This window comes from Megascapheus bottae, chromosome 5 (assembly GCF_031878675.1).
Source record: "Megascapheus bottae isolate mThoBot1 chromosome 5, mThoBot2.hap1, whole genome shotgun sequence".
Lineage (NCBI taxonomy): Eukaryota > Metazoa > Chordata > Mammalia > Rodentia > Geomyidae > Megascapheus > Megascapheus bottae.
The window spans coordinates 49,385,710-49,409,373 of NC_143513.1; the positions used below are offsets into that span (position 1 = coordinate 49,385,710).

Consider the following 23,664-nt stretch of genomic DNA (forward strand, 5'->3'; position numbering starts at 1 on the left):
TCGGCCCCGCCCCCCCTCTCTCTCGGTGCTCCTAGTCTGTGGGCGGGAAGGGGAAGAGACGAGCGAGGTTCGCTCACCCTTGAGTAGGCTCCGCCCTGCCGACAGGCGGCGGTAACTCATGCGTGAAATTCTCCTTCACCGGAAACGGTGGTCGATGCTTAAAAGAGGAAATTCCTCCAGCCAATCCTAGCACGCTCGGATCCATCTCGCTTTCTTATTGGATCACGGGAGCGCAGGAAAACGGAAGTTGCCCTCCCCGCGAGTAGGAAAGCAAGCAAGATGGCGTCGAGTGATGGCAAGCTCGGGAGTTTATTCGACCACCACGTCCAGAGGGCCGTGTGCGACACGAGGGCTAAATATCGGGAGGGCCGACGACCTCGCGCTGTTAGGGTAAAGTGATTTCAGCTTCATTCGCGGTCGCCGATAGCTTTACTTGAGCTTTCCTAAATGAAGACACGGCCAGGTTGCTGTCACCTCTCGTGGGTGACACTAGAATCCCAGGTTCAAGTACCACAGGTTATCACTGACCCCTTTGGTTAACTTTTAGGAAGTCACTCCGTGAGAACAAGACTTTGTTTTTAACCTTTGCCACGTGACAACCACTTCATATTTGTGGACTGAGTGATTATTCCCAGCGGCTTCTGCCCGGCCAAGTTTTGTGGGGAAATTTTGTATATATGGCCGGGATGGTGTGTTATGGGTTTCATTTAGAAACCCTCACATGCTTGGCATGTTATTGTTTATTTAGGTCGATTGTGGGGCTTGGACACAGGACCTGGATGCTGTCCCTGAGCTCTTTTTCCTCAAAGCTAGGGAGCTACTACTTTGAGCCACAGTGACATTTCCCACTTTTTTTTTTTTAAATAGAGTCATAGGTTTTTATGTCTACGTAGTTATGTTTACATTTCCAGTACCATGTCCATAACATTGGGTATGCAAATATTGAGTCCTCGCTCTTGTACTGTTTGGATCTAATAGCCACATATTAAGGATACCATGCACCCGACATTTCCCACTTTTGAGTGGTTAATTGGAGATAAGATGCTCACAGGAACTTTTCTGCCATGGCTGGCTTCAAACCGCCATCCTCAGATCTCAACTTCCTGTGTAGCTATGATTATGGGGCCTGAACCACCGACACTCTCCTGGAATGTTATTCTTCATGCAGAGAACATCCTGTAAAAAAAAAAAAACAAAATCGTTGTTTTTGTTTGTTTTAGATAAAATTGACAAGAGTACTCCTGATTTACATATCCCCTGTTTCTTGAAAGTAAGAACTGGTTTTAGGCTTGTAAGTGAAATACATTTAACAAGCTCCTTTTTCTTTAGGTATATACAATCAATTTGGAATCTCGTTACTTAATAATACAAGGAGTTCCTGCCGTAGGAGCAATGAAGGAATTAGTTGAGCGATTTGCTTTATATGGTGCCATTGAAGAATATTATGCTCTTGATGAATACCCAGCAGAAGACTTTACAGAAGTTTATCTTATTAAGTTTATGAATTTGCAAGGTGCAAGGTAATGTGCCAGTCACTCAACGTCTTGTTTCCTTTGATCGTTTGGCCATTGTTTTGGCTGCAAGTTGCTTTGGTCATGTCAGAATTACTCAGAACTTAATATGGCTCTATATTCTTTTCATCTTCCCATCACCTGTATTTTCTTTTTCTTTCATTTTCATACCATATGAAGTTAGTAGTAGAGACCATTAAGCCATAGAAACAAAACAGTTTTTCCTGCAGTCTTTTCAAAGCCTACCCTTAGCCTGAGTACTATTTCCATTACTCCCTTTCCATGCTTAACTGTAGATTGTAATGGCTTTGAATTCACTGTGTAGGCCAGGCTGGTCCTTCTGTCTTAGCCTAAGCAGTGCTGGAATTACAGGTATGTACCACTATATCTACCTTTCATAAATTTTCATCTTGTGTAGTATGGTAGATAAAAAATGAGATTTGAAGTAAATTTTCCTATTTTATTGCTTACTAATTATATGACCTTGAACAGTTTTTTTGTTTTTTTAATTTTGGTAAGCCCATATTTTTAAAGTCCAGTTGTAAAAAGACCTAAGTCTTGATGTTGTATGAAGTTGTAAAGGCTTAGAATAGTCTTAGTGTTCAAGGCTGGGAATGTAGCTCAGTGGTAGAGTGCTTGCCTAGCATGCATGAAGCCCTGGGTTTTAGTACCACATAAAAAGAAAAAAACAGAAGTCGTGCCATGGAAGAATGCTAGTCTTGAGAAAAAGAAGCTCAGGTACAGCACCCAGGCCCTGAATTCAAGCCCCAGGACTGGCAAAAAAAAATAAATAAGTAAGTTATATATATATATATATTCTAAATTTGTAGCCGGGCGTGGTGGCTCCCACCTGTAATCGTAGCTACTCAGGAGGCTGAGAGCTGAGGATCACAGTTCAAAACCAGCCCAGGCACTAAAGAACAAGAGACTCTTACCTCCAATTAATCACTAGAAAACGGCAAGTGGGACTGTGGTTCAAGGGCTAGGGTGTTAGCCTTGAGCTGAAGAGCTCAGGGACAGTGCCCAAGCCCAGAGTTCAAGCCACATGACCCACAAAAAAAAAAAAAGTCTTCCTGTTTGGAGTGCAGGGAAAAATAATGTTTGCAGTTTTTATTTCATGCTTCTATGTAAATTAACCCAAACTTTATTACACTTCTATGTTCATACACCTAGTGCTGGAATAAGTTGAAGTATACAATATCTTTACTTGGTTTTGTGTTAATTGATTTCTCATTACTAATGTGATCTAAGGCCCATCTTTCCCTGGCTTTGGTATTTTAAAATTTTATTTCCTTTTATTTATTGTCTTTTTTCTGTGGTGCCAGTAGCACCCGCAGGATATATACCTTAGAAGATTTCACAGGAGCCAGGCATTGGTGGCTCATGCCTATAATCTTGACGATCATGATTCTAAACCAGCCCAAGCAGGAAAGTTTGTGAGATTCTTATCTCTAATTAACCACCAGAAAACTGGAAGTTGAGCTGTAGTTCGAAGTAATAGAGCCTAATCTTGAGCAGAAAAGCTCAGGGACTGTAGAACTCAGGCCCTGAGTTCAAGCCTCAGAACCACCCCCCCCAAAAGAAGGATTTCATGGTGTTATATGTAGTTCATAATATGAAATATGATTTTCTTAATATGTAATCTCATTTTCCCAACCTTATTTTGCCAGCTCTTAAGAAAGCATATTCTCAGGGCTGGGAGTTTGACCTACTAGTAGAATACTTGCCTAGCATGCATGAAGACCCAGGTTCAATTCCTCGGTACCGTATACGTAGAAAAAAGTGGAAGCTCAAGCCTTGAGAATGCCCAAGGACAGTGTTCAGGCTCTGAGTTCAAGGCCCAGAATTGGAAAGAAAAAAAAAAAGATATTCTCTACAGGTCTAATATAATAGACTGTTTAAATATAATTTGGATCCTAACTCCTTAAATGTATATGTAAACTAGCCAAATTATGTAATGTTTAATTGCTTCTGTTTTGTCTCAAAGCTGTTGTGAGATGTTAAAGAAGAACATGACACTGCCTGGCAAGGTGTAAATTTAATAAGCATTTAATTTTTTTGTGAGTCTTAGTATAGGACTACTGAAAAAGCTAAATTCAGCATAAGCTAATTGTCAAGACCCATTTGACTTAACACAAAGAAAAACTATATCATGAGTACAGTTTGTACTTGAGGCTAACCGACTGAGCTCCAAGTTAATTGAAAAGAAATGGTATATGTGTGAATGGCTTCACTCAAAAACTTAAGAGGAGGGGAAAGAGATCAGTAAGTCAATGCCATACAAACAAGACATGTTAATTCTCAGTCCAATATGAGTTTGATATGTACACGTACATTATGAATTAAGGGAAAATATATGCATTCCTACCTACATAAGATATGTGTGTATTATACATTTACTTAGTTTATATGTGTAAACCTGGATTTTTCTCCCTGTATCAATATCTTATGTAGTAGGTAAGCTCTCATTTTAAGTAACTCTACATTAATAAACCATGCTAACATATATTTCTGTTTAGGATAGCCAAGAAGAAAATGGATGAACAAAGTTTCTTTGGTGGATTGCTTCATGTGTGCTATGCTCCAGAATTTGAGACAGTTGAAGAAACTAGAAAGAAATTAGAAGAAAGGCAGGCTTATATAGCAAGAACTACTAAAACTAAAGGTATGGAAACCCTACTATTAATACCTCCTATGTGTCAGGTATAGTCGGCTAGGTGTACCATGTTGGAGTTATTGGTCTAATGGTATTTGAGGCAAGTAAATATCACAAGTATTGTACAACATTGTTTTTTGTTTTTTGTTTTTGGCCAGTCGTGGGACTTGAACTACTCAGGGCCTGGCACTGCCCTTGGATACTTTTGTTCAAGGCTAGTGCTTTGCCACTTGAACCACAGTGCCACTCTTGGCTTTTTCTGAGTATGTGGTACTGAGGAATCAAACCCAAGGCTTCATGCATGCTAGGCAAGCACTCTACCACTAGGCCAAACTCCCGGTCGTGCATTGTATTTTAAACTAGGATGGACAGGGAGAGATAGAAAATTTCTATACGATATAAGAAGTGATGGAATTTTGCTAAGTATTATCCAGAAGGCTCTCTACTTCTGGGGATGCAAGAGATAGGAAGGTGAACCAGCCAGGTAATTAACCTCACAACCCAGACAATGTTGAAATAGCAAGAGGGCCATAAGCATCATCTATAATTAGTACAGAAATAATCAAAGTACAGAATTTTCAGTGAAAGATAAGATTTAAAAAATAGGCAAGAATTGATCATGAGGGCTGTGATTCCCATGCCCAAGGAATGAGCGTTTGACCTAAAAGCAAGCAACAAGACTTGTATGTCTTGTATTTTACTAACATAAAGTAGGGATTAAAACCCACCTGTGGTAGAAGCCTAGCGTTATCTTCATTCTCTGTTTCGTTTCTCTTCAGACCTCTTATCCTGTCTCTAACCTCCAAATTAAAAGTTGAATATTACTTTATCATGACAACATGATATTGTCTTTTTAAACTATGATTTGATTGCTCTTGGACATTTCATTTGAGTTGCTTTTCACTTGCAAAATTCTAGCATTTCCATTACACATTGTCTCACTTTAGAAAACAAAAATCAAAGAACTTTAATTATGTAATTTCAGAATACACAAAGGTAGACTTAAAAAAATGTACCTCCTAACAATTAGTAACACATAGTCAACTTCATGCTTGCCACGCTTTGTACCTCTCACTCTGGTGTTATGGTTTACTTTTGGAAGGAAAGAACAGGCATCTCCTTTATACAACTAATCAAAGATATTTTTTTAAAAAAGATAATTTTAAAAAATTGAAATTTTGGACTAAAATGTGTTAACCTTTTAAATTTATTTTTGCAAATTTCATGATTCTGAATGATGAAAACCCTACTTGTTTCCTTTTCTCTCAACTTTTAAATACAAAGACTATTACAAGTCAAAGAAGAAACTGGTTCCAGAACATAAACACAGAGATTTTAGACCAGACTTCTACTCAGATAGATCTGGATTTTGTGCAGCTTCTTTGAAGACTTCTGGGAATTCAAGTGCTTGTCTTCCTTATTCTTGTGAATTGCCTTTATGTTATTTTGCCTCAAAATCTACCTGTTCATCTGGGGAGTACATGGACAGACAGTCAAACTCCTACAAGGATGGGAATAACCTTAATGAAACTGTGAAGCACAATAACCACACTGATTCTGCACAGAAAGCCCTTGTTTCATCGGAGGCAATTGACAGATTTATGCCCAGAACAACACAACTACAGGAACGGAAAAGAAGAAGAGAAGATGACCGTAAGCTTGGAACTTCTCTTGAAACAAGCACAAGCAGTAATGAGGTTATGATTGGACCTAAATTACCAGACATACCTAAAGTGGATTTGCAGGATGACTCCTTGAATACAACGGCAAACTTAATTCGGAATAAACTTAAAGAGGTAAGGTTATATGGAGGCATGGCTCAAGTTGTAGAATGCCAGGCTTGAGTGAAATGGCTATGGGAAAGCCCTCTTGTCTCTGAGTTCAACTCTTAGTATTGGCAAAGAACACAATTTATTTGTAGAAGGAAAGTTATTTGTGATAACTATAAAATTATAGTCATTTTTTTCCAGTTTCAGGTTTTTTTTTCCTTTTACAGTGTTTCGTTTTGAACTCAGCACCTAGTGTTTGCTAAGTATAGGTATTCTGCTACATGACTCACACACCCATTCCTCTTTTTTTTAATTTTTAAAAAATATTTCCTTGAAGTTTTTTTAAGTGAATTTCATTTGTTGTGAGAATCATTGCTTTCATTGATGAATTAGATGTGTTTTATATCACTTTAGATAACAAAATACTAAAGCAAGGACCAGGAGTTTAGCACAGTGGTAGAGTGCTTGCTTAGCATGCACAGAGATCTGAGTTTGATTCCTCAGTACCACATGTATAGAAAAGCTGGAAGGGTTGCTGTGGCTCAAGTGGTAGAGCACTAGCCTTGAAAGTCCAAGGACAGTGCTCAGTCCCTGAGTTCAGTCCCCAGGACTGACAAAAAAAAAAAAAAAAAAAAGAAAGAAAAAAAAAACTAAAGTAGTGTTTTCAGTCAATTAAATCAATCTGATAGAAGATTCTAGGACTCCTCCTTTTTTTTTTTTTTCTCAAAGCTCCAAACAGAGAAAGAAAACTAGTATAAATTATGTATCTTCAGAGTTATTATAAAGTTAAAATGTTTATTTTGCTTCTATGATATAGCCAGTAGACAAAAGTGAGATTATTTATTTAGCATTACTGGGAATCAAACTCAAGGCTTTCTGCCTTTTAGGCAAGTACCTATACATCTCTAGTGCTATATAGTTGCTAGATTGTACTATTTACGTTTTGTTTGTTTGTTTTGTCAGGTCACAGGGCTTGAACTCTGGGCCTGGGCGTTGTCCCTGAGCTATTCAGCTGAAGGCTACCATTCTGTCCCTTGAGCCACAGTGCCACTTCTGCTGCTGCCACTCACTTGCCACTCACTTCACCACTTCGGTTTTCTTGTGGTTAATTGGTGATAATAGTCTCAGGGTCTTTAGGGTCTTTAGTGCCTGGGCTGGCTTTGAACTGTGATCCTCAGATCTCAGCTTCCTGAGTAGCTAGGATTATAGGCATGAGCTACCATGCCTGGCTTTAGTTCTTTTTTTTTTTTTTAAGTCACCTGCCATAGTTTTTCATATTATTTACATAGTCATGTCCTAAACACAAATAGGAAAGTTAACATTTGAATTAGCTTTTGAAAGAAAACTTTTTTGTTGGTTGAAATAAGGAAACCATTTTAAGCATGTTTTGTTTTTGTTTTGGTTTGGTTGTAAGGCTTAAACTTAGTGGCCGCACCCTGTCCTTGAGTCTTTGTGCCCAAGACTAGTGCTTTACCACTTGAGCCATAGCTCTACTTTTGGCTTTTTGGTAGTTAGTTGGAGAGCCTCATGGATTTTCCTGCCCTGGCTGGCTTTGAACTGAACTGTACTTCTCATATCTTACCCTCCTAATTGTTACAGCTTGAGCCACCACTGCTGAGTCTCCTTCACATAGATTTTTTAAAAATATTTTTTATTGTAATTAATAAAAGGGTTACATGATATTTGCCAGATAGAAGGTGCATTAATTCACATACACTGATACCCTTTCACATGTCTTGGTCCCCATTACTCTCCCCCCCACCCCCTCATCTTGGTTTTCCCCCCTTCCCTATCCAATTTCAAATAACCAAATACAAATATATCCAATATATCAGATAACAAAGTGAGATACTGTAACAATATGATATAACCAAGGGACAGCAAAAGAGATGAGAGATAATATAGTACATTAAGGACAACAATCACTCATTATATGGCTTTTGTTTCAATATCCTGGAGGTCCTTTCAATTAGTTTCATATTATATGGCCTTATGTATCAAGATTTTGCTCTATTGCAAATCTCTGCTAGTAGAGCCCAAGTTTTCTACTGATTATGACAAATGAGGGAAACCACTGAGCCTAAGTTCCTTTGAGTCTGGCTTACTTCACTTAATATGATTTTTTTCTAAGTCTTTCCATTTCCTAACAAATAGGTCGATGTCGTTTTTTCTGACAGCAGCATAGAATTCCATTGTGTATAAATACCACATCTTGTTGATCCACTCATCAACTGAGGGACATCTAGGTTGGTTCCATATCTTTGCTATGGTGAATAATGCTGCAATGAACATTGTTGTGCTAGTGGATTTAGTATGTCCTTGTTTCTGGATGGTTGGGTAAATGCCAAGTAGTGGAATTGCTGGGTCATAGGGGAGCTCTATGTTTAGCCTTTTGAGGCACTGCCACACTGCTTTCCATAGTGGTTGAACGAGTTTGCACTCCCACCAACAGTTCACATAGATTTTTTTATTTGAAAACTGTTTTGTGGCTAAGGGATGGATTATTTAATAAAAGTAATACTCGGGGCCGGGAGTTTGGCCTAGTGGTTAAAGTGCTTGCCTAGCATGCACGAAGACCCGGGTTCGATTCCTCGGTACCACATATATAGAAAAAAAGCCAGAAGTGGTGCTGAGGCTCAAGTGGTAGAGCTCTAGCCTTGAGAAAGTCCAAGGACAGTGCTCAGGCCCTGAGCTCAAGCCCAGGACTGGCAAAAACAACAACAACAACAAAAAAGTAATACTCGGGGCCAGGAGTTTGGCCTAGTGGTAAGAGTGCTTGCTTAGCATGCATGAACACCCAGGTTCCATTCCTCAGTACCACATACATAGAAAAAGACAGAAGTGGTGCTGTGGCTCAAGTGGTAGAGCTCTAGTCTTGAGAAAGCCCAAGGATAGTGCTCAGGCTCTGAGTTCAAGGCCCAGGACTGGCAATAGATAGATAGATAGATGGATGGATGGATGGATGGATGGATGGATGGATAGATGGATAGATAGATAGATAGATAGATAGATAGATAGATAGATAGCAAACCGCCAAACCGGGCAGATGGCTCGTGCCTGTAATCCTAGCTACTCAGGAGGCTAAGATCAGAGGATTGTGATTCAAAGCCAGCCCAGGCACAAAAACTCCAGGGACTGGACTAAAGAGCTCAGGGACAACATCCAGGCCAAGGGGTAGGGTGGTTGCCTTAAGCAGAAGAGCTCAGGGACAGCACCCAGGCCCAGAGTTCATGTCCCAGACCAACAAAAAGAAAAAACAAAGGTAAAACTCCATTGACATGGGTTTTATGGCTGAGTCTTTCTACATTTTTCAGTTCCTGTTTGCACATTGCTTCCTTATGATAAATCTAAACTAAGGAAGAGATATAACTATGCCTGGATCTCAGCCAGAGCTGACTGTATTTTCAAAGACTTCTAAATTCTAGAATAAGAAACAGTACAAATTACAATTTCTAGTAATTTTCCATTTCAAATGAAAACTCTTTGACTTATTGTTCATACTTTCTCTGATGTTTTTTTGGCAATTTTTTTCCCTTAGAAACTTAAGGAATATAGTTTTCTGCTCATTTTCAAGTTTTTTTTTTTTTTTTTTTTTTTTGCCAGTCCTGGGCTTGAGCTCAGGGCCTGAGCACTGTCCTAGGACTTTCTCAAGGCTAGAGCTCTACCACTTGAGCCCCAGCACCACTTCCAGCTTTTTTTTTTCTATGTGGTACCGAGGAATCGAACCCGGGTCTTCATGCATGCTAGGCAAGCACTTTAACCACTAGGCCAAACTCCCGGCCCCTGTTTTCAAGTTTTTTATTCTCATCAAACATACATGTCTCTATCAAATATATCAAGAATTAGTTCACACCCATAAATCCTAGCTACTCAGAAGGATCTGGAGAATTGTGATTTGAAACCAGCCTAGATAGGAAAGTCCTTAAGACTCTACCTCCAAGATCTGAGCTGGAGGCATGGCTCAAGTGGTAGTGTACCAGCTGTGAGCATGAAAGCTGAGCAAACTAGAGGCTTGAGTTCTGGGGGAAAGGAGGAGGGAGAATACAAAACCAAAATACTAATCTGGATACATAAAATAACAAGTTACCTTAGATCTACAAGGCAGTGCTTTAAGACAGCATATATTGTTTTCCAATATTTGAGTTCAAACTCAGGGTCTTAAACCTCCTATTGAAGTACAACCCACTCTGAGCTATCCCTCTGTATTTTTTTCTTGGTAACTGTCTTTAGAAATCTTGTTTGTAGGCTGGAAGTTTGGCTTAGTGGTAGATTGCTTGCCTAGCATGAAGCCCTGGGTTTGATTCCTTGGTTCCACTAATAGAAAAAGCCAGAAGTGATGCTGTAGCTAAAGTGATAGAGTAGTAGCCTTGAGCAAAAAGGGTCTAAGAACAATACTCAGGCCCTGTGTTCTGCCTAGGACTGGCAAAAAAAAAAAAAAAAGAAATTTTGTTTGTAGCACTGGGAGCGGTGGCTCATGCCTGTAATCCTAGCTACTCAGGAGGCTGAGATACAAGGATCGAGGATCAAGGTTCGAAGTCAGCTCAGGCACTAAAAACCATGAGACTCTTATCTCCAATTAACCATTAGAAAACAGGAATTGGGACTGTGGATTAAGGGGTAGGGTAGTAGCCTTGAGGTGAAGAGCTCATGGACTGTGCCCAGGCCCAGAGTACAAGCCCCATGATCCACCAAAAAACAACAACAAAGAAAAACCAACTTTACTGTGTGATTATATCATAGGATGTTACTTGGGGCGGAGAGCTTGGCCTAGTGGTAGAATGCTTGCCTACCATGCACGAAGACCCGGGTTGATTCCTCGGTACCACATACTTAGAAAAAGCCAGAAGTGGTGCTGAGGTTCAAGTGGTAGAGCTCTAGCCTGGAGAAAAATCCAAGGACAGTGCTCAGGCCCTGAGCTTAAGTCCAGGACTGGCAAAAAAAAACCCCCAAAAACAGTGATTGAATTTTTACATGTATATCTTTGTGCTCTTTGGTTTATTCTGTTTTTTAGTCCTAGGATTTAAACTCAGGGCCTTGTGCAAAAAAAAAAAAAAAAATTGCTCTACCATGCCTCCAGCCTTCTTTTGGTTTATTTTTCTGATAAGAGTCTCACATTTTTGCCTGTGCCAGCCTGTCTGGTTTTCCTACTTATTCCTCTTGCATAGCTGTGATGGTATGTGTGCACTTCCATATCCAGCACGGTTTTTTTTGTTGGTTTTTGGGGGGGGGGGGTTTGAGACTTGTCTCACTAACTTTTTTGTTTGGGCTAGTCTTGTACTGCATCCTCCTTAGCTTCACTTCCTAAGTAGCTGGGATTAGCAGCATGAGCTACACTTCTGCTTATATCCTTCCTTTTCTAGTAACTTATTTAATCTTGTCCTATAAGAACATTTAGACTAGGGAATGTGACTTAGTGCTAGAGTGTTTACCTATCATGTGTGAAGCCCTGGGTTTGATTCCTCAGTACCACAGAAACAGAAAAAGCTGGAAGTGATACTGTGGCTCAAGTGGTATAGTACTAGCCTTGAATAAAGATCAGAGACAGTGCCTAGGCTCTGAGTTGAAGACCTAGGTCTGACCCAAAAATATATAAATGAAAACTAACTTTTAGTGATTTTTTTTTTAAACTAGGTAATTTCATCTGTACCAAAGCCCCCAGATGACACGTTGGAAAATTTATGTCCAAGTCGTCCATTAAAACAAAGAAGGAGGATATAAATTGCCAGTAACAAGTTGGTATTTCCTAAAGAATTTTTTTCTTTTTTTTTTTTTTTTAATATTTCTGATATTCCCTGACACTGATAGACCATGTCTACAATGCTTACTTAGGAGATCAGGGTTTGACGCCAGCCCAGGCAGACAAATCTCTGAGACACTGATCTCCAGTTGACCAGCAAAAAGCTGGAGGTAGAGATATATGGTTCAAGTGGTAGAGCACCAGGTATGAGTGAAAAAGTTACTATAGCATTCTTTCACACCACAATAATGACTAATTAATTGAATGGAATATAAAAACTTTTCAAAGAAAGACAAGTAACCAGGATCTCTTTCTAATTTTAATGTAAGTACTGGGGAGTTCACATTCAAAAAGTCAGGATGTTTCTGAATGCCAGGGCTTCAAAGTGAAGACAATTCTGTAAAGTAAAGTTAATAAGCTATTAGAACCAAGTTAAAATTAGAAGTTTACATGCTTTTGTTAACTTTTAAGACAAATTTACTTGATTTATAGTAGTTGAAAAACCAGTTTTGGAAATTCTAGACTCCCACTTCTACAATTTTTAATGTCACTTTTGTCGGTCTTGAAGAAAAAAGTAGAGCTGATCAAAGAAAGGAACTTTTTACAAGCCCAATCAATTATGAAGCTAATCATTTCAGCTCAGAAAACTTGTTAGATTCACACATGAAAAGCCTCATGAGCACAAATAAAACACTTTAAAACTGTGTGTGTCTAGAAGTTTTGAAAACCTTTTTATTCTGATTGTTTGACAGCAATTGGGTTGAAAGAGGTGAGGGTTCTATTAATTTATGATGGGTACTGGCTGAATCTGCTCTTTTCTCAATTTTTTTTTTTTTTTTTTTTTTTTTTTTGCCAGTCCTGGGCTTGAGCTCAGGGCCTGAGCACTGTCCTTGGACTTTTTCTCAAGGCTAGAGCTCTACCACTTGAGCCTCAGCACCACTTCCGGCTTTTTTCTATGTATGTGGTACCGAGGAATCGAACCCGGGTCTTCATGCATGCTAGGCAAGCACTTTAACCACTAGGCCAAACTCCCGGCCCTTCTCAATGTTTTTACATTGAATAAAGTCAGTGTATTCTGGGTTTCATTTGAAAATATTGCCACTGTGTTAAAAACAGAAATTGTGAGTCTAAAGTGGCTATAAGCTCAAAGTCTTGAATGTTCAACTCGTCAATAGTTCATTGTAGAGCCCCAAACTGGGAAGAGAAGGTTGATTCCCTTATACTGCCTGAACTTCAGTAATAGGCTACCTACAGTCTAGCAAGTATTATTCTCTGGCTCTTTATAGTTTTCCCTTGACCAGTTTGGTTTTTTTGATACTTGTACTCTACCTTTGCTTCTGGTAAACATGGTCCAAACACTTCCAGCAGAAGTGTGTCTTTTCTTACTGCTGTCTCAAAGTCTGTAAAAGATATCTTGCCATCATTGTCGTAATCCTAGGAAGAAAGACAATTTTTTTTATTAAAGAATTTATTAACATTGATTTTTACATCATATTTCAAATGACGTGTTTAATAAACAGGTATTCAAGAAGGGAATCTTTATATACAATCACTGGCACTTAGATTTTAGAACATAATCAAAATTAGGCTGAGGGTTTGTATGTCATAGATGCATAATAATCTGTAATAAAACATTATGTCTATAGAGTCATAAGTTTTTATGACTATGTAGTTGTGCTTATATTTCCAATACCATGTTTATAGCATTGGGTATGCAACTTTTGAGTCCTCACTCTTGTACTGTTTGGATGTAATAGCCACATGGAAAACAATTTTTTGATAAATAATAGCTTCTTTCTATTTTTACCATCGAAAATAGCTGTCTAGACTTAAATAAAGCAGCACTTAATGTTATAGGAGTTATATCTTGCCTCCACACAAATTAATAAGATATACTGATAGTAGAAGTTAACATTTATTTTCTATAAATTCTCTAAATATTTATTGGCACACACCATAGGACCATTCTAGGTAATGGATAAGGCAAAGAACAAATACAAACTGATTTTTTAGTTTACATTCATTATGGAGGAAAATAAATATTTCTTTAGCTTTATGTAACCTCTATTTGATTGAACATAATGCAATACAGTTTTTTTTTGTTTGTTTTTTTTACAGATTTTCTTTTTTTCCTGTTCGTGTTATACTGGGGCTTGACCTAGGGGCCTGGGTACTGTTCCTTAGCTTTTTTATTTAAGACTGACACCTGACTACTTGAGCTACACACAGTTCTACTTGTAGGTTTTGGTGCTTAATTGGGAGATGAATCTCATAGAATTCCTGCCTGAGTTGCTTTCAAACTATGATCCTCAGATCTCAGCCTCCTCAGCAGGTAAAATTACAGGAGTGAGCCACCAGTGCCCAGTTTTTCATTCTTACCATTTTCTTCATTGTTAAATCTACCAACTCGCTTATTCCTTCTTCAGTCTCTTCTTCAGGTGACTGTTGGTATAGACTGTTCCTCAACATGTCAAATATTTCTTCTTGAGAAATATAACCATCTCCATTCAAATAATAAACTTCAAAACAGACTTTAAAGTATAAGAAATTTTAAAACATGAATAAGAATAGTTAAAATGTCATTAGCCTTCTGTTTATTTTTCATCAATAGGTACAAATTTTCTACTACACATATGAGTACCAATCTAAATTTACTATATAGTCAAGAGATTTTAGGATAGTAGTTTCAGTCATTACTTTGACTTGCTCTTTTACAGTCCCAAATTATTAAATATGTCCTCCCCAGAGTGACTTCCATGCCTGGCTTCGCCCTGTGTCCCACACCAGAGTCAGGGGTGGGAGGCAGGTGGCAGGGGAAGGGGGGAGGATGGGAGAGTGTACAGAAATGTAATTCTCAGTCTGTAGTCTAGTTAAATGTTTTGGCAAAACTAATAGCACCTAGAAAAGTTTAGAGTACTAGTTTAGTTATGTCTCTGTTAAATTTCTTCAATCGGTAAAATACGTAGGAGTTTCATTACAACCCTACTACTCAATGAAGTAGTATTTTTCCTTGGATTAATTTGGCTTCAAATGTATAAGAAACATTTTAAGAAGTGGGATTTGAAGACAGAAGTCTTTTCCCTTTTTTGGATGGTGTGATGCTGTTTAGTCATGTACAGTTACATTCAATATCAATTTCACCAATTAAAAATATTTATATCCCTAAAGCTTAGCTTTTCACTTCTCAGTGAGATTTTTGTGTAAGGAAACTACAAGGCCAGTAGTATATAACTCATGCCTTGGCTAACATGTATGAGGTTGTAGGTTCTATCCCCAGCCCCATGAAACAACCTAGAACAGTCACCACTATTACCATCCCTACAGAACACACCTCATGTGAGGCTTAAGTGGTAACAAAAAAGGGAAAACACTGGAAGGGTTGCAATCAAGATACATTGTACTTACAAACGGATGTTTAATTGAAACCCTTTGTATAGCTACTTAAAGATAATTTAACTAACCTGTCTTATGCCTATAATCCTAGCTACTCAGGAGGCTTAGATCTGAGGATGCAAAGCCAGCCCTGCACTAAAGACCTTGAGGCTTATCTCCAGTTAACCACTAGATAACAGGAAGTAGTGCTATGGCTCAAGGGGTAGGGCAGTAGCCTTGAGCTGAAGAGCTCAGAAACAGCGTCTTTGCCAAGAGTTCAAGCCCCATATGGGGGGAGGGGTGGTAGATAATTTAACAAATCACAAATGCTAGATTTGTTGACTTTTAGATATCATTTTAAAAATACATCTTTTCAATATCAAAGCCAAATTCAAGTTAAAAAAAAACAAGGGAGGGCTGGGAGTTTGGCATAGTGGTTAAGAGTGCTTGCCTAGCATGCATGAAGACCTAGGTTCAATTCCTCGGTACCACATACATAGAAAAAGCTGGAAGTGGTGCTGTGGTTCAAGTGGCAGAGTGCTAGCCTTGAGTAAAGCCCAAGGACAGTGCTCAGGCCCTGAGTTCAAGCCCCACAACTAGCAAAAAACAAAAACAAGGGATAAAAATGCTTATTTATACAGCATTCTGCAGTCTTTGCTAAAGCCGTTAGATATTGAACAGTTTGTTTCCCTGAAAACTGATAATTTAAAATTCGTGTTCTTTCCAGAACTCTAGAAGAATCCAAAAAGTAACCAGAAGAACCCAGAAAACACCAGAAGAGTGAGACACAGGAAATGAACATCATTTCACTGGGAAAAATCAGCACTTAGCATTAAACAATACTGTGAATGGGAGATCATAGTCTTGGGAATTCCCAAGGCATGAATTCCATTTATAGCACACTTCCTTTTGAGCTTCTATTGTCTTTGAGCTTATATTATCTTTGTCCTTCTTCTGCTCCTCCATCATCTGTAACAACTCCCAACCTTGTAATTTCAACATCAGGTGGTTAGTGTGTGTTAACCTGGTTCTATGTCTTTGGTGAAAAGACAAAGGATAGCCCCAAAGTAATATGCACAGCTCCAAATCAGATCCTATTTCATGCTGAGCCTAGAGGCAACCTTAGAAATTTTAACCTTGTCAGCTGATCAGAGTTGATACAAGCCTGACCCTTAGCTGCTGTTTGGACTGTAATCTAAAGACCTGTCCCAATGATGGGCCATTCTGATGGCATTTGAGTATCATAGAAAAAACTGAAGGCAATGATTTGGGACCCTGGGGTTGGGGACTCTCCTGTGACCTTGAAATTAGGCCGCTTTTACTTTTCTCCTCTTTACTTTCTTATGAACCCCTTATTTGCAAGGTTGTTACAGTGATTTCATAATCTTAAATACCTCAATCTTCACTAGATACAGAATTGGCAGTATACATCACTAAACCAGTAACCTTACACTTCAGCTTTTCTTCAAAAGTCCCTCGAAGAAATACTGATAATCCTTTAATCCACTCTATTACATTGATGTAGTTATCACTGTCTTTGTCAAATGCAAAAAACACTAAAAAAAAAAAGGAATGTTTTTAACTGTATTATAATTTAGAATTATTTTGTGACACATTATGTATATGTGAATATTATACACTTTATTTTACATAAGTAAAAAGTTTAGCTATTCGAACATTAATGATAAAACTATTTCTTCAAGATCAAGTGATATGTGCATTTCTTTCCTTTTGCTTAGTATTTCCTGCTCCCTTTTTCTTTCATTTCCTCCCTTACCTCACTACCCTTGAGTTGCTTAGTTCACTTTCATTGGATGTCTAGTGCAGCTCATGGGCTGCTGCACTTTTTCACTCACTTTCCACTGATTCTGTGCCCTCCTACCACCTTCCTTTAGATATGCACTATATATGAGGTGAGGAATAGAGTCATGTAAAAATAATAGGACAGATTAGAAGAGATCCATTGTTGCCTTGTCTTTGGGGTTCTGTTCACTCTATGTATTAGTCTATGTACATCTAAAGAGATGCTTGAGTATAACAATTTGGTGCTTTTCTCCTGAGAATATTGTACACTTTAAAGATCTGATCCTGAAACTTAATGATTACATTTCATAATTTCCTGTTTTAAATAATTTTTCTTTGATCATTCCAATGTTCATGAGTCATCTTTTTTTTTCTTTTTGTTTTTTTTTTTCAGTCGTGGGGCTTGAACTCTGGCCATGGGTGTTGTCCCTGAGCTCTTCTGCTCAAGGCTAGTGCTTTATCATTTGAACCACAGCACCACTTCCAATATTCTGGCGGTTAATTGGAGATGAGAGTCTCATGAACTTTTGTACCCACACTGGCTTTGAACCGCAGTGCTGAGATCTCAGCCATCTAAGTAGCTAGGATTACAGGCATGAGCCACCAGCATTTGGCATGAGTTATCATTTTTAAAATTTTTTAATTAGTTATTTTTATACTAATAATTTCCCCCCTTTTTTGTCAGTCCTGGGGCTTGAACTCAGGGCCTGGGCACTATACTTGGACTATTTTTTGCTCAAAGCTAGATCTCTATCCCTTGAGCCACAGCACCACTTCCAGCTTTTTCTGTGTATGTGGTATGGAGGAATGGGACCCAGGGCTTTGTGCATGTAGGCAAGGTTCTACTACTTAGGCCACAGTCCCAGCTCCAATTTTCCATTTTTATGAAGAAAAAGTCAAGTAATAACATGTATATAATTATAAAGTTACAATGATTGTTTTTTGGGGGGAGAGTGCCTGGACTGGGCCTTACACTCAGGTCTTCCAGACTTGCTTGGCCTTTTTTTTTTTCCTGTATCAGTCATGAGACTTGAACTCTGGGCCTGGATGTTGTCCTTGATCTCTTCAGCTCAAGGCTATGGCTCTACCACTTGAGCCATAGCACCACTTCCAGTTTTCTGGTGGTTAATCGGAGATAAGAGTCTCACTGTCTTTACTGCCAATGCTGGCTTTGAACTGTGATCCTCAGATCTCAGCCTCCTAAGTAGCTAGGATTACAGATGTGAGCCACCCCTAGGATTACAGGCCTTTACTTGGCTTGTTTTGCTCTAGGCTGACACTGTCCTTTAACCATACCTCCACTTTTGCCTTCCAATCATGATTCTCAGATCTCAGCCTCCTGAGTAGTTAGGATGAAAGTATATGCAAGAAGCTGCTTACCAGCTGGGTGCACTAGCTCATGCCTGTAGTCCTAGCTACTTAGGAGGCTGAGATGTGAGGATTAAGGTTCAGAACCAGCCTGGGTACTGGAAACCATGAGACTTATCTCCAGTTAACCCCAGAAAAACAGAAGTGGTGCTGTGGCTCAAGTGGTAGAGCATTAGCCTTTTGCTGAATCGCTCCAGGACAATGCCCAGGCCCAGAGTTCAAGCCCCACAACTGACAAAAAAAAAAAAAAAAACTGCTTTAAGTTTTTTTTAGCTCATTAGTGATAATTTCTTGGAGCTATATAACTATATAGCTGGGTGCGTTTCTGTTAAAAAAATTCATCCTCATGTTATTTGGAATATTAACTACACTTAGGATTTTGCTAGTGTGCATTAAAATAAATCAGTCTTTGATGACAACTGAATGCACTCACATATGTATGCAGTTTCCAACTCAGACTGGCATATTCAAATTTGTTATTTCTTACCTCTGTTCATCAACTTGTCATCCGTCATTCCAAATATGCTATATAGGATCCCTCGAAATGTGTTACGGTCTAACCCCTTGTCAAATCTTCCACCACTTCTTTCAACCAAGCTTTGGAAAAGGGTTATGAGACACTGTACTTCACTTTTCTTGACTGAAAAAAATGAAATGAAAAAATAGTAGATTTAATTATTGAGTTATTATTATAGTTTACCTCTTCTTTCCCACCAAGCTTTTTTGACTGAAAAATGAAAAGACAAAAAAAAAAAAAAAAAAAAAGAGCCAGGTGGTTGCTGTTCAAAGCCAACCTACGCACTAAAGTTCTTGAGACATCCCCAATTAACCACTAGAAAACCAGAAGTGGTACTGTGGCTTAAGGGGTAAGGCTCTGAGCTGAAGAGCTCAGGGACAGCACCCAGGCCCAGAGTTCAAGGCCCATGACTGACACACACACACATACACACACACAGACAGCAGTTAGATTTCATTATTGAATTATTCAGTTATAGTTTACTAACTCGGTAGCTATTCTGTTCCTGAGGTGTTATGTGGCTCGTGCCTTATGTAACCAGTCCTTCCTCCTAAGCCCCCCAAAAAGATACTATATGAACTTTTTACTTAGGAGCTTGCAGAATTAAGTGGGGCTTAACCCTTAAGTCTTATATAGCAGTATATATATAACTACAAAATTATGTTATCCCACTCCTCCCATAGACATGTAAAGGATGGAAACGAGATGGTGAAATGAGTTGGCTATTTTCATGGAAGTTGACTTTGAAGTAATATTTACATATGCAGTGGAGCATTCTAAGAACAGTACACAATGTGAGTCAAGGAAACAGGCTGAATTAGAGACCAAAGACACCTTATTTGGTGTCATGGCAAATTGGCAAGAAGTGAAAATTGAATAGAAGAGGATCTTGAATGTATGTGCTGAGGATTAATATTTATCATATAGGAACAATATTTCTGGTGACATCTTTTGAACTGCTTATAACAATCAGTCCCCTCTCCACTGCTAGGTTTCTAGTACTTGCCTCAGATTTGCTAAAGCATAATTCCTAAGTCTGTGGTCCCAGAGATTCATGTGTGTGTGCGCGTGTGCCCTTGCTTGGGATTGCTCAGCTGTCATGCTGCCACTTGATTCACACCTCCACCTCAGCTTTTTGCTGGTGTTTTAGAGACAGTCCAGTGGTCTTTCCTGCATGGTCTGGTTTCAAACTGTGTCATTCAGACTTCAGTTTCCTGTAGCTCCGATTATAGGCAGGAGCACATGGTGCCTGGTGAAAAGGTGTTGGCTTAGCATATTCAAACAAACTCTATCCAGGAGTGCCTAGCACACTGGTAGGCTCTTAATGTTTTTGTCAGCCACTTGTCAGATTTATAGGACTATAATTGGAGAAGTATGCTCAATGAAAGTTATTTCTCGACTCTCGGTTATATGAAATTACTTAATCTTTTAAAAATCATTTCTAAATATTCCATTTTCAGTGATCTATCTTGGAATAATTTTTTTAATTTTCCAGAGATCTATTAATACATTTGGGGTGGTTTTTTTTTGGCAGGGGGGGGGGTATGTGTGGCCAGTCCTAGGGGTTGAACTAAAAGGGCCTGATATGTAGATATTTCTTCAAATAAGAATGGACATGGGGCCAGGAGTTTGGCCTAGTGGTTAAAGTGCTTGCCTAGCATGCATGAAGACCTGGGTTCGATTCCTTGGTACCACATATAGAAAAAAAAAGCCGGAAGTGGTGCTGAGGCTCAAGTGGTAGAGCTCTATCCTTGAGAAAGTCCAAGGACAGTGATCAAGCCCTGAGCTCAAGCCCAGGACTGGAAAAAAAAAAAGTGGACATCAACTCTAACTTTGTACTTCAGTGCACAATGAATTGTAAAAATTAAGTCAGTGTCAGTGGAACCAAAGGCATAACTTGCTCATTCATTAAGTCAATATACCTTGAGATCAACCCCTTTTTTTATATGCTACATATATTTATATTTTTCTTCCTGTTTGATGTCATTACTTATATTCAATAAGTGTTGGAATGCTTTAGCTTTACCCACAGACAACATTCTGCAATGTGTTTTCAGGAAGAACCAATCTCAGTAAAAAATAAATAAATAAATGTAATTAAAAATACTGTTCAGAAGGCACAGTAATAATACAAATTATATGTACTATACAATTTTTTAAAATTCTATTATACATACTTATAAAAACCTTTTAATTTTTATTGTAATGTATAGAAGGGTTACAGTTACATTTGCCAGATCAACCCCTCATCAGATTAAAAGGCTACTTGGAAAAGAACTAGAATTATGTGTCTCTGGCACCATCCCACAGATCTTTTTGAAATGGCATTGTTTTTGTATGTTGCCCACTTTGGTAATCACTACCCACATATGGCTGATAAATTCCTCATCTCCCTAAACTGGCTAGTGTGAGTAAGAAAAATGGAATTTCAAAGTTAGTTATAGCTGATAAATTCCTCATCTCCCTAAACTGGCTAGTATGAATAAGAAAATGGAATTTAAAAGTCAGTTGTAGCTAATGTCTACTATTTGAACAGTACAGTTGTCCAAAATGCAGAGGATCATGGTTGGAAACCAGCCCAGGCAGAAAAGTCTGAGACACTTCAAAATAACTAGAAAACACCTAAGCTGGGCTAGGAGTTTGGCCTAGTGGTGGAGTGCATGCCTAGCATGCATGAAGACCCAGGTTCAATTTCTCAATACCACATACATGGAAAAGCCAAAAGTAGTGCTGTGGCACAAGTGGTATAACACTAACCTTGAGAATAAAAAGCCCAAGGGCAGTGCTCAGGCCCTGAGTTCAAGCCCCAGGACTGGCAAAGAAAAAAAAAAATGAAACACTTAAGCTGGAGGCATGGCTCGAATCAGCCATGGCTTAACTTGGCTCGGCCAAGCAGGAATGAGTACCAAAGTTCAAACTACAGTACCACCAGAAAAACAAATTAACTCTACGGTCAGTCTATCCTCTGAGATCACCCAAGTGAAAATAGAAGTGAAAGCATTAGATACTAAGTTTGAGTCTTGGGGGAAAAAAAAATAGACGTGCTCTTGATTCTGCAATAGTGGCTGAAGTGAACTGTTAGTGTCCAAAAGATTGAGGGTTACCAGGTAATACGTTCATTGCTAAGAATCAAAACTCACAAGATTGCTTACGGTCCTTCAGGCCAAGGATTTAAAAGAGAATCTATAAATCCTAGTTACTTTAATATGCAAACCCTAGCCATGTGCAAAGGGATCACACCATTTCTTCAACATCTAAGTGTCTTATGTACATACTTTTAAGCCCCTAAAGTAGAGCAATTATCTACCACTGTGGGTTTTGTGTCAGAAAACTATGGGCAGTGTCTTCAGTAAACCTTTATAATTTAGAAATTGTGATTACATTTCAATATAAGCTCAGCCTTTAGAAACTAAAACATGTCAAATCTCATGTTTTATGTAAAATCTGTTTTTTACTACATTATAGGAGACCCACTCATTAAAATACTTTGTCTAAGTGCACACATAATTATTCACTTGCCTAACTCATTTTAAAATAACCAAAACATTAGTGTTACAAAGTACTCAGTATTACTTAAGTAGTATGTTTCCAACTAGTGTAACTTTACATTTGTATTTGACTGAACCAAAATGTTCAGGTAGAGTTGGAAGTCTGGTCAGTACTTACAGCTTTTGACAGTTTTCTTGATGGATTCCACCAGTTTCCTCAGAGCCCTTTGCTCCATGCTTGGTTCAACTTCAACACACTGTGTACTTCCCAAATATCAAGCCTGGATGTCCTAAACTACCATGGATCCCATAGTTCACTACTCCAATCTCACCATGGAATGTGATCACAGAAACTTCCTTAGCAACCAAACAGAACTTTTTCAAATAACTGGAAAAGCAGGCAGCAGTGGTTGCTACCACTCAGTACATATTCAAGATTTTCATTAGTTACTGTGATCTGAAGCATTGTAGCAATTTCAGCACATACTTTTTTCTTGAGGGTTAAATATAATCAAATTAGTATTTTGCTATTCTCCCAAACTAAAAGATTTTTTTTTGACAGTCCTGGGTCTTGAACTCAGGGCCTGAGCACTGTCGTTGGGATTTCTCAAGGCCAATGGTCTGCCACTTGAGCCATAGCAACACTTCCAGCTTTTTCTATGTGTGTGGTACTGAGGAATCAAACCCAGGTCTTAGTGCATGCTAGGCAAGTACTTGACCACTAAACCAAACTCCTGTTTCCACTTAAAGTATTTCTGTACTGGAACATGATTGTAATTGAGATGGATTTTTCTCAGACAATAAACAGCTCCCTCTAAGGGCATAATCTAAACTCTAAGTAGCTTCTCATGAGATTCAAAGGCTTTCAATCTGGAATCTTCTAAAGTGTGAAAACTCACTTTACACCGGACTGGTAGGAAAACATGATAGAAGCCAAACCTGACTGAAATGTCAGCTGTTCTAACTCATATCTAGTGTAATATCCTGATAGAAAAAAAGTATTGAATTGTCTGGTAGCCTTCACCTTGGTAAGGCAAGAAAATGCACTGCAATTACTTTTACAATTGTTTCCCTTGTTGCTAGAAACTTCATTAATACTGGGCTGATCTGTACCCTTAGCCCTAGGCTGAAATTTCTAAATTATTTTTGATCAAGTATATACTAGATTGGGCTTAATATGTCCATCTATGTGTACATCCTGATCGGTCACCCCTTTACTGTTCTCCTCCACCTAGCCTGTCCACACCTTGTTTCCCAGTTCCATCTTCACTTATACACGTTGTTGTAACTGCATTTGCCCACTAGTCACTCTCCATCCCCAGGAAGTTATGCATGAAACTTGTTTCAGCTTCCTAATATTCATTTCTGTTAATGAACCTTATTATTCAAAGGGAATCTGTCCTGCATATACCAGTCTGATTATAGGAACACACACACACACAC

General features: G+C 38.7%; 2 protein-coding genes across 2 annotated transcripts; one reads left to right on the plus strand and one right to left on the minus strand.

Moving 5' to 3' along the window:
• Nucleotides 1-226: 226 nt before the first annotated feature.
• Nucleotides 227-16,509, plus strand: Rbm48 (RNA binding motif protein 48). The gene is made up of 6 exons (XM_090333115.1): nt 227-390; nt 1,330-1,520; nt 4,031-4,176; nt 5,452-5,963; nt 11,568-11,668; nt 15,773-16,509. Exons 1-5 carry the CDS (start codon nt 280-282, stop codon nt 11,652-11,654), a joined length of 1,047 nt encoding a protein of 348 aa, XP_090189241.1. The 5' UTR covers nt 227-279; the 3' UTR covers nt 11,655-11,668; nt 15,773-16,509.
• LOC150063363 (calaxin-like) lies at nt 12,922-22,579 on the minus strand. The gene is made up of 5 exons (XM_090332228.1): nt 22,400-22,579; nt 18,704-18,856; nt 16,497-16,601; nt 14,053-14,204; nt 12,922-13,107 (listed from the first exon to the last, which is right to left on the minus strand). Exons 1-5 carry the CDS (start codon nt 22,455-22,457, stop codon nt 12,922-12,924), a joined length of 654 nt encoding a protein of 217 aa, XP_090188354.1. The 5' UTR covers nt 22,458-22,579.
• Nucleotides 22,580-23,664: the final 1,085 nt, after the last annotated feature.

Coding starts and splice junctions, on each gene's coding strand:
- Rbm48 (XM_090333115.1), top strand. CDS start 280: ATGGCGTCGAGTGATGGCAAGCTCGGGAGTTTATTCGACCACCACGTC. Junction 1,521..4,030: donor ATGAATTTGCAAGGTGCAAG/GTAATGTGCCAG, acceptor ATTTCTGTTTAG/GATAGCCAAGAAGAAAATGG. Junction 5,964..11,567: donor TTCGGAATAAACTTAAAGAG/GTAAGGTTATAT, acceptor TTTTTAAACTAG/GTAATTTCATCTGTACCAAA.
- LOC150063363 (XM_090332228.1), bottom strand. CDS start 22,457: ATGGAGCAAAGGGCTCTGAGGAAACTGGTGGAATCCATCAAGAAAACT. Junction 18,857..22,399: donor CAAGAAAACTGTCAAAAGCT/GTAAGTACTGAC, acceptor CATTTTTTTCAG/TCAAGAAAAGTGAAGTACAG. Junction 13,108..14,052: donor ATTTAACAATGAAGAAAATG/GTAAGAATGAAA, acceptor CTTTCTTCCTAG/GATTACGACAATGATGGCAA.